Source organism: Salmo salar, chromosome ssa15, assembly GCF_905237065.1.
Source record: "Salmo salar chromosome ssa15, Ssal_v3.1, whole genome shotgun sequence".
Taxonomy (NCBI): domain Eukaryota; kingdom Metazoa; phylum Chordata; class Actinopteri; order Salmoniformes; family Salmonidae; genus Salmo; species Salmo salar.
This window is the reverse complement of record NC_059456.1, coordinates 109,949,629-109,960,900: the sequence shown is the minus strand read 5'-3', so window position 1 is coordinate 109,960,900 and position 11,272 is coordinate 109,949,629. Positions and strand designations below refer to the sequence as shown.

Genomic DNA, 11,272 nt, shown 5'->3' with positions numbered 1-11,272 from the left:
AGCCTCTAACCCTGTGTCTCTCCAGTTTCAGACAGCCTCTAACCCTGTGTCTCTCCAGTTTCAGACAGCCTCTAACCCTGTGTCTCTCCAGTTTCAGACAGCCTCTAACCCTGTGTCTCCCCTCTACAGTTTCAGACAGCCGAAACAGTCCTCTTCAGGTAGAGGTGATCTATGACCCCACAGTGACCCACTTCCTGTTGGAAGGTCTGGACCCTCATAGCCGCTACGTCTTCTACCTGAGGGGACGCACATCTGCCGGACAGGGACCCCCAATCACACGGGAGTTTGCCACCCTGCTGGACGGAGGTACGAACAACAGTTGTGATTGTCTCACCTAGCTATCTAATATTAACTACTGTAATATGAGGTTTAGACTAACACAGGGAACAGTATAGACTAACACAGGGAACAGTATAGACTAACACAGGGATATAACACAGGGAACAGTATAGACTAACACAGGGAACAGTATAGACTAACACAGGGAACAGAATAGACTAACACAGGGAACAGTATAGACTAACACAGGGAACAGTATAGACTAACACAGGGAACAGTATAGACTAACACAGGGAACAGTATAGACTAACACAGGGAGCAGTATAGACTAACACAGGGAACAGAATAGACTAACACAGGGAACAGTATAGACTAACACAGGGAACAGAATAGACTAACACAGGGAACAGTATAGACTAACACAGGGAACAGAATAGACTAACACAGGGAACAGAATAGACTAACACAGGGATGTAACACAGGGAACAGTATAGACTAACACAGGGAACAGTATAGACTAACACAGGGAACAGTATAGACTAACACAGGGAACAGTATAGACTAACACAGGGAACAGTATAGACTAACACAGGGAACAGTATAGACTAAAAAAGGGAACAGAATAGACTAACACAGGGAACAGTATAGACTAACACAGGGAACAGTATAGACTAACACAGGGAACAGAATAGACTAACACAGGGAACAGTATAGACTAACACAGGGAACAGTATAGACTAACACAGGGAACAGTATAGACTAACACAGGGAACAGAATAGACTAACACAGGGAACAGTATAGACTAACACAGGGAACAGAATAGACTAACACAGGGATGTAACACAGGGAACAGTATAGACTAACACAGGGAACAGTATAGACTAACACAGGGAACAGTATAGACTAACACAGGGAACAGTATAGACTAACACAGGGAACAGTATAGACTAACACAGGGAACAGTATAGACTAACACAGTGAACAGAATAGACTAACACAGGGAACAGTATAGACTAACACAGGGAACAGTATAGACTAACACAGGGAACAGAATAGACTAACACAGGGAACAGAATAGACTAACACAGGGAACAGAATAGACTAACACAGGGAACAGTATAGACTAACACAGGGAACAGAATAGACTAACACAGGGAACAGTATAGACTAACACAGGGAACAGAATAGACTAACACAGGGAACAGTATAGACTAACACAGGGAACAGTATAGACTAACACAGGGAACAGTATAGACTAACACAGGGAACAGAATAGACTACTGTCTATATATTGATATTGAAACCATTCCTGTGTTAGTCTAACATCAGTATTGTGATAGGAACTAATGCATTGATTTCCCCCCAGTACCTCCCAGTAACATCAGTACTGTGATAGGATCTAATGCATTGATTTCCCCCCCAGTACCTCCCAGTAACATCAGTACTGTGATAGGATCTAATGCATTGATTTCCCCCCCAGTACCTCCCAGTAACATCAGTACTGTGATAGGATCTAATGCATTGATTTCCCCCCCAGTACCTCCCAGTAACATCAGTACTGTGATAGGATCTAATGCATTGATTTCCCCCCCAGTACCTCCCAGTAACATCAGTACTGTGATAGGAACTAATGCATTGATTCCCCCCCAGTACCTCCCAGTAACATCAGTACTGTGATAGGATCTAATGCATTGATTTCCCCCCAGTACCTCCCAGTAACATCAGTACTGTGATAGGAACTAATGCATTGATTTCCCCCCTCAGTACCTCCCAGTAACATCAGTACTGTGATAGGATCTAATGCATTGATTTCCCCCCAGTACCTCCCAGTAACATCAGTACTGTGATAGGATCTAATGCATTGATTTCCCCCCCAGTACCTCCCAGTAACATCAGTACTGTGATAGGATCTAATGCATTGATTTCCCCCCAGTACCTCCCAGTAACATCAGTACTGTGATAGGATCTAATGCATTGATTTCCCCCCCAGTACCTCCCAGTAACATCAGTACTGTGATAGGAACTAATGCATTGATTTCCCCCCTCAGTACCTCCCAGTAACATCAGTACTGTGATAGGATCTAATGCATTGATTTCCCCCCCAGTACCTCCCAGTAACATCAGTACTGTGATAGGAACTAATGCATTGATTTCCCCCCCAGTACCTCCCAGTAAGATCAGTACTGTGATAGGATCTAATGCATTGATTTCCCCCCAGTACCTCCCAGTAACATCAGTACTGTGATAGGATCTAATGCATTGATTTCCCCCCCAGTACCTCCCAGTAACATCAGTACTGTGATAGGAACTAATGCATTGATTTCCCCCCCAGTACCTCCCAGTAACATCAGTACTGTGATAGGATCTAATGCATTGATTTCCCCCCAGTACCTCCCAGTAACATCAGTACTGTGATAGGAACTAATGCATTGATTTCCCCCCAGTACCTCCCAGTAACATCAGTACTGTGATAGGAACTAATGCATTGATTTCCCCCCCAGTACCTCCCAGTAACATCAGTACTGTGATAGGATCTAATGCATTGATTTCCCCCAGTACCTCCCAGTAACATCAGTACTGTGATAGGAACTAATGCATTGATTTCCCCCCTCAGTACCTCCCAGTAACATCAGTACTGTGATAGGATCTAATGCATTGATTTCCCCCCAGTACCTCCCAGTAACATCAGTACTGTGATAGGAACTAATGCATTGATTTCCCCCCCAGTACCTCCCAGTAACATCAGTACTGTGATAGGATCTAATGCATTGATTTCCCCCCAGTACCTCCCAGTAACATCAGTACTGTGATAGGAACTAATGCATTGATTTCCCCCCAGTACCTCCCAGTAACATCAGTACTGTGATAGGATCTAATGCATTGATTCCCCCCAGTACCTCCCAGTAACATCAGTACTGTGATAGGATCTAATGCATTGATTTCCCCCCTCAGTACCTCGCAGTAACATCAGTACTGTGATAGGAACTAATGCATTGATTTCCCCCCAGTACCTCCCAGTAACATCAGTACTGTGATAGGAACTAATGCATTGATTTCCCCCCAGTACCTCCCAGTAACATCAGTACTGTGATAGGAACTAATGCATTGATTTCCCCCCCAGTACCTCCCAGTAACATCAGTACTGTGATAGGAACTAATGCATTGATTTCCCCCCAGTACCTCCCAGTAACATCAGTACTGTGATAGGATCTAATGCATTGATTTCCCCCCTCAGTACCTCCCAGTAACATCAGTACTGTGATAGGAACTAATGCATTGATTTCCCCCCCAGTACCTCCCAGTAACATCAGTACTGTGATAGGAACTAATGCATTGATTTCCCCCCCAGTACCTCCCAGTAACATCAGTACTGTGATAGGATCTAATGCATTGATTTCCCCCCCAGTACCTCCCAGTAACATCAGTACTGTGATAGGATCTAATGCATTGATTTCCCCCCAGTACCTCCCAGTAACATCAGTACTGTGATAGGAACTAATGCATTGATTTCCCCCCAGTACCTCCCAGTAACATCAGTACTGTGATAGGAACTAATGCATTGATTTCCCCCCAGTACCTCCCAGTAAGATCAGTACTGTGATAGGATCTAATGCATTGATTTCCCCCCAGTACCTCCCAGTAACATCAGTACTGTGATAGGATCTAATGCATTGATTTCCCCCCAGTACCTCCCAGTAACATCAGTACTGTGATAGGAACTAATGCATTGATTTCCCCCCCAGTACCTCCCAGTAACATCAGTACTGTGATAGGAACTAATGCATTGATTTCCCCCCAGTACCTCCCAGTAACATCAGTACTGTGATAGGATCTAATGCATTGATTTCCCCCCCAGTACCTCCCAGTAACATCAGTACTGTGATAGGATCTAATGCATTGATTTCCCCCCAGTACCTCCCAGTAACATCAGTACTGTGATAGGAACTAATGCATTGATTTCCCCCCAGTACCTCCCAGTAACATCAGTACTGTGATAGGATCTAATGCATTGATTTCCCCCCAGTACCTCCCAGTAACATCAGTACTGTGATAGGAACTAATGCATTGATTTCCCCCCAGTACCTCCCAGTAACATCAGTACTGTGATAGGATCTAATGCATTGATTTCCCCCCCAGTACCTCCCAGTAAGATCAGTACTGTGATAGGATCTAATGCATTGATTTCCCCCCAGTACCTCCCAGTAACATCAGTACTGTGATAGGATCTAATGCATTGATTTCCCCCCAGTACCTCCCAGTAACATCAGTACTGTGATAGGAACTAATGCATTGATTTCCCCCCAGTACCTCCCAGTAACATCAGTACTGTGATAGGATCTAATGCATTGATTTCCCCCCCAGTACCTCCCAGTAACATCAGTACTGTGATAGGATCTAATGCATTGATTTCCCCCCAGTACCTCCCAGTAACATCAGTACTGTGATAGGAACTAATGCATTGATTTCCCCCCCAGTACCTCCCAGTAACATCAGTACTGTGATAGGATCTAATGCATTGATTTCCCCCCAGTACCTCCCAGTAACATCAGTACTGTGATAGGAACTAATGCATTGATTTCCCCCCTCAGTACCTCCCAGTAACATCAGTACTGTGATAGGAACTAATGCATTGATTTCCCCCCAGTACCTCCCAGTAACATCAGTACTGTGATAGGATCTAATGCATTGATTTCCCCCCAGTACCTCCCAGTAACATCAGTACTGTGATAGGATCTAATGCATTGATTTCCCCCCAGTACCTCCCAGTAACATCAGTACTGTGATAGGATCTAATGCATTGATTTCCCCCCCAGTACCTCCCAGTAACATCAGTACTGTGATAGGATCTAATGCATTGATTTCCCCCCAGTACCTCCCAGTAACATCAGTACTGTGATAGGATCTAATGCATTGATTTCCCCCCAGTACCTCCCAGTAACATCAGTACTGTGATAGGATCTAATGCATTGATTTCCCCCCAGTACCTCCCAGTAACATCAGTACTGTGATAGGATCTAATGCATTGATTTCCCCCTCAGTACCTCCCAGTAACATCAGTACTGTGATAGGAACTAATGCATTGATTTCCCCCCAGTACCTCCCAGTAACATCAGTACTGTGATAGGAACTAATGCATTGATTTCCCCCCAGTACCTCCCAGTAACATCAGTACTGTGATAGGATCTAATGCATTGATTTCCCCCCAGTACCTCCCAGTAACATCAGTACTGTGATAGGATCTAATGCATTGATTTCCCCCCCAGTACCTCCCAGTAACATCAGTACTGTGATAGGATCTAATGCATTGATTTCCCCCCCAGTACCTCCCAGTAACATCAGTACTGTGATAGGAAGTAATGCATTGATTTCCCCCCCAGTACCTCCCAGTAACATCAGTACTGTGATAGGAAGTAATGCATTGATTTCCCCCCCAGTACCTCCCAGTAACATCAGTACTGTGATAGGAACTAATGCATTGATTTCCCCCCCAGTACCTCCCAGTAACATCAGTACTGTCGTTGGAGAAACATCAGTGAATCTGAGCTGGGTCCCTGGAGACAGATACAGGAACCACAGCTTCCACATCAAATACCTCAGCAAGACTGGTGAGGATACCTTCTATCTATGGTATATCTATACCAGACTGGTGAGGCTACCTTCTATCTATGGTATATCTACACCAGACTGGTGAGGCTACCTTCTATCTATGGTATATCTACACCAGACTGGTGAGGCTACCTTCTATCTATGGTATATCTATACCAGACAGGTGAGACTACCTTCTATCTATGGTATATCTACACCAGACTGGTGAGGCTACCTTCTATCTATGGTATATCTACACCAGACTGGTGAGGATACCTTCTATCTATGGTATATCTATACCAGACTGGTGAGGCTACCTTCTATCTATGGTATATCTGCACCAGACTGGTGAGACTACCTTCTATCTATTCTATATCTACACCAGACTGGTGAGGCTACCTTCTATCTATGGTATATCTACACCAGACTGGTGAGACTACCTTCTATCTATGGTATATCTACACCAGACTGGTGAGGCTACCTTCTATCTATGGTATATCTATACCAGACTGGTGAGACTACCTTCTATCTATGGTATATCTATACCAGACTGGTGAGACTACCTTCTATCTATGGTATATCTATACCAGACTGGTGAGGATACCTTCTATCTATGGTAAATCTATACCAGACTGGTGAGGCTACCTTCTATCTATGGTATATCTATACCAGACTGGTGAGGCTACCTTCTATCTATGGTATATCTACACCAGACTGGTGAGGATACCTTCTATCTCTGGTATATCTATACCAGACTGGTGAGGATACCTTCTATCTATGGTATATCTACACCAGACTGGTGAGACTACCTTCTATCTATGGTATATCTATACCAGACTGGTGAGGCTACCTTCTATCTATGGTATATCTACACCAGACTGGTGAGGCTACCTTCTATCTATTCTATATCTACACCAGACTGGTGAGGCTACCTTCTATCTATGGTATATCTACACCAGACTGGTGAGGCTACCTTCTATCTATGGTATATCTATACCAGACTGGTGAGACTACCTTCTATCTATGGTATATCTATACCAGACTGGTGAGGCTACCTTCTATCTATGGTATATCTACACCAGACTGGTGAGGCTACCTTCTATCTATGGTATATCTACACCAGACTGGTGAGGCTACCTTCTATCTATGGTATATCTATACCAGACTGGTGAGACTACCTTCTATCTATGGTATATCTACACCAGACTGGTGAGGATACCTTCTATCTATGGTATATCTACACCAGACTGGTGAGGCTACCTTCTATCGATGGTATATCTACACCAGACTGGTGAGGCTACCTTCTATCTATGGTATATCTATACCAGACTGGTGAGGCTACCTTCTATCTATGGTATATCTACCCCAGACTGGTGAGGCTACCTTCTATCTATGGTATATCTACACCAGACTGGTGAGACTACCTTCTATCTATGGTATATCTACACCAGACTGGTGAGGCTACCTTCTATCTATGGTATATCTATACCAGACTGGTGAGGCTACCTTCTATCGATGGTATATCTATACCAGACTGGTGAGGCTACCTTCTATCTATGGTATATCTATACCAGACTGGTGAGGCTACCTTCTACCTATGGTATATCTATACCAGACTGGTGAGGCTACCTTCTATCTATGGTATATCTGCACCAGACTGGTGAGGCTACCTTCTATCGATGGTATATCTACACCAGACTGGTGAGGCTACCTTCTATCTATGGTATATCTATACCAGACTGGTGAGACTACCTTCTATCTATTCTATATCTACACCAGACTGGTGAGGCTACCTTCTATCTATGGTATATCTATACCAGACTGGTGAGACTACCTTCTATCTATGGTATATCTACACCAGACTGGTGAGGCTACCTTCTATCTATGGTATATCTATACCAGACTGGTGAGACTACCTTCTATCTATGGTATATCTATACCAGACTGGTGAGGATACCTTCTATCTATGGTATATCTATACCAGACTGGTGAGACTACCTTCTATCTATTCTATATCTACACCAGACTGGTGAGGCTACCTTCTATCTATGGTATATCTACACCAGACTGGTGAGGCTACCTTCTATCTATGGTATATCTATACCAGACTGGTGAGGCTACCTTCTATCTATGGTATATCTACACCAGACTGGTGAGGCTACCTTCTATCTATGGTATATCTATACCAGACTGGTGAGGATACCTTCTATCTATGGTATATCTACACCAGACTGGTGAGGCTACCTTCTATCTATGGTATATCTACACCAGACTGGTGAGGCTACCTTCTATCTATGGTATATCTATACCAGACTGGTGAGGCTACCTTCTATCTATGGTATATCTATACCAGACTGGTGAGGCTACCTTCTATCTATGGTATATCTATACCAGACTGGTGAGGATACCTTCTATCTATGGTATATCTGCACCAGACTGGTGAGGCTACCTTCTATCGATGGTATATCTGCACCAGACTGGTGAGACTACCTTCTATCTATTCTATATCTACACCAGACTGGTGAGGCTACCTTCTATCTATGGTATATCTATACCAGACTGGTGAGACTACCTTCTATCTATGGTATATCTATACCAGACTGGTGAGACTACCTTCTATCTATGGTATATCTATACCAGACTGGTGAGGCTACCTTCTATCTATGGTATATCTACACCAGACTGGTGAGGATACCTTCTATCTATGGTATATCTATACCAGACTGGTGAGGCTACCTTCTATCTATGGTATATCTATACCAGACTGGTGAGACAACCTTCTATCTATGGTATATCTATACCAGACTGGTGAGGCTACCTTCTATCTATGGTATATCTACACCAGACTGGTGAGACTACCTTCTATCTATGGTATATCTATACCAGACTGGTGAGGCTACCTTCTATCTATGGTATATCTACACCAGACTGGTGAGGATACCTTCTATCTTTGGTATATCTATACCAGACTGGTGAGGCTACCTTCTATCTATGGTATATCTACACCAGACTGGTGAGACTACCTTCTATCTATGGTATATCTACACCAGACTGGTGAGACTACCTTCTATCTATAGTATATCTACACCAGACTGGTGAGGCTACCTTCTATCTATGGTATATCTACACCAGACTGGTGAGACTACCTTCTATCTATGGTATATCTACACCAGACTGGTGAGACTACCTTCTATCTATGGTATATCTATACCAGACTGGTGAGGCTACCTTCTATCTATTCTATATCTACACCAGACTGGTGAGGCTACCTTCTATCTATGGTATATCTACACCAGACTGGTGAGGCTACCTTCTATCTATGGTATATCTATACCAGACTGGTGAGACTACCTTCTATCTATGGTATATCTATACCAGACTGGTGAGGCTACCTTCTATCTATGGTATATCTATACCAGACTGTTGAGGCTACCTTCTATCTATGGTATATCTATACCAGACTGGTGAGGATACCTTCTATCTATGGTATATCTACACCAGACTGGTGAGGATACCTTCTATCTATGGTATATCTGCACCAGACTGGTGAGGCTACCTTCTATCTATGGTATATCTACACCAGACTGGTGAGGCTACCTTCTATCTATGGTATATCTACACCAGACTGGTGAGGCTACCTTCTATCTATGGTATATCTATACCAGACTGGTGAGGCTACCTTCTATCTATGGTATATCTACACCAGACTGGTGAGACTACCTTCTATCTATGGTATATCTATACCAGACTGGTGAGGATACCTTCTATCTATGTTATATCTATACCAGACTGGTGAGGCTACCTTCTATCTATGGTATATCTATACCAGACTGGTGAGGCTACCTTCTATCTATGGTATATCTATACCAGACTGGTGAGGATACCTTCTATCTATGGTATATCTACACCAGACTGGTGAGGATACCTTCTATCTATGGTATATCTACACCAGACTGGTGAGGCTACCTTCTATCTATGGTATATCTACACCAGACTGGTGAGACTACCTTCTATCTATGGTATATCTATACCAGACTGGTGAGGCTACCTTCTATCTATGGTATATCTATACCAGACTGGTGAGACTACCTTCTATCTATGGTATATCTACACCAGTATATACAGATGGAGGGGTAGGAGAGTATATACAGATGGAGGGGAGGAGAGTATATACAGATGGAGGGGAGGAGAGTATATACAGATGGAGGGGAGGAGAGTATATACAGATGGAGGGAGGAGAGTATATACAGATGGAGGGGAGGAGAGTATATACAGATGGAGGGGAGGAGAGTATATACAGATGGAGGGAGGCGAGTATATACAGATGGAGGGGAGGAGAGTATATACAGATGGAGGGGAGGAGAGTATATACAGATGGAGGGAGGAGAGTATATACAGATGGAGGGGAGGAGAGTATATACAGATGGAGGGGAGGAGAGTATATACAGATGGAGGGGAGGAGAGTATATACAGATGGAGGGGAGGAGAGTATATACAGATGGAGGGGAGGAGAGTATATACAGATGGAGGGGAGGAGAGTATATACAGATGGAGGGGAGGAGAGTATATACAGATGGAGGGGAGGAGAGTATATACAGATGGAGGGGAGGAGAGTATATACAGATGGAGGGGAGGAGAGTATATACAGATGGAGGGGAGGAGAGTATATACAGATGGAGGGGAGGAGAGTATATACAGATGGAGGGGAGGAGAGTATATACAGATGGAGGGGAGGAGAGTATATACAGATGGAGGGGAGGAGAGTATATACAGATGGAGGGGAGGAGAGTATATACAGATGGAGGGGAGGAGAGTATATACAAATGGAGGGGAGGAGAGTATATACAGATGGAGGGAGGAGAGTATATACAGATGGAGGGGAGGAGAGTATATAGAGATGGAGGGGAGGAGAGTATATAGAGATGGAGGGGAGGAGAGTATATACAGATGGAGGGGAGGAGAGTATATACAGATGGAGGGGAGGAGAGTATATACAGATGGAGGGGAGGAGAGTATATACAGATGGAGGGGAGGAGAGTATATACAGATGGAGGGGAGGAGAGTATATACAGATGGAGGGGAGGAGAGTATATACAGATGGAGGGGAGGAGAGTATATACAGATGGAGGGGGAGGAGAGTATATACAGATGGAGGGAGGAGAGTATATACAGATGGAGGGGAGGAGAGTATATACAGATGGAGGGGGAGGAGAGTATATACAGATGGAGGGAGGAGAGTATATACAGATGGAGGGGAGGAGAGTATATACAGATGGAGGGGGGGAGAGTATATACAGATGGAGGGGAGGAGAGTATATACAGATGGAGGGGAGGAGAGTATATACAGATGGAGGGGAGGAGAGTATATACAGATGGAGGGGAGGAGAGTATATACAGATGGAGGGG

The 11,272-nt window shown here is 43.9% G+C and overlaps 1 protein-coding gene across 3 annotated transcripts in view; it reads left to right on the top strand.

The window, feature by feature from the left end:
* Positions 1-11,272, top strand: part of LOC106572978 (neural cell adhesion molecule L1.1) — a 129,005-nt gene that overhangs the window by 103,422 nt on the left and 14,311 nt on the right. For all 3 annotated transcript variants that reach the window (XM_045696592.1, XM_045696591.1, XM_045696589.1), the window contains 2 exons: positions 130-306; positions 5,773-5,886. In XM_045696592.1, the coding sequence (XP_045552548.1) occupies positions 130-306; positions 5,773-5,886 (291 nt within the window). The remainder of the gene's footprint in view (positions 1-129; positions 307-5,772; positions 5,887-11,272) is intronic.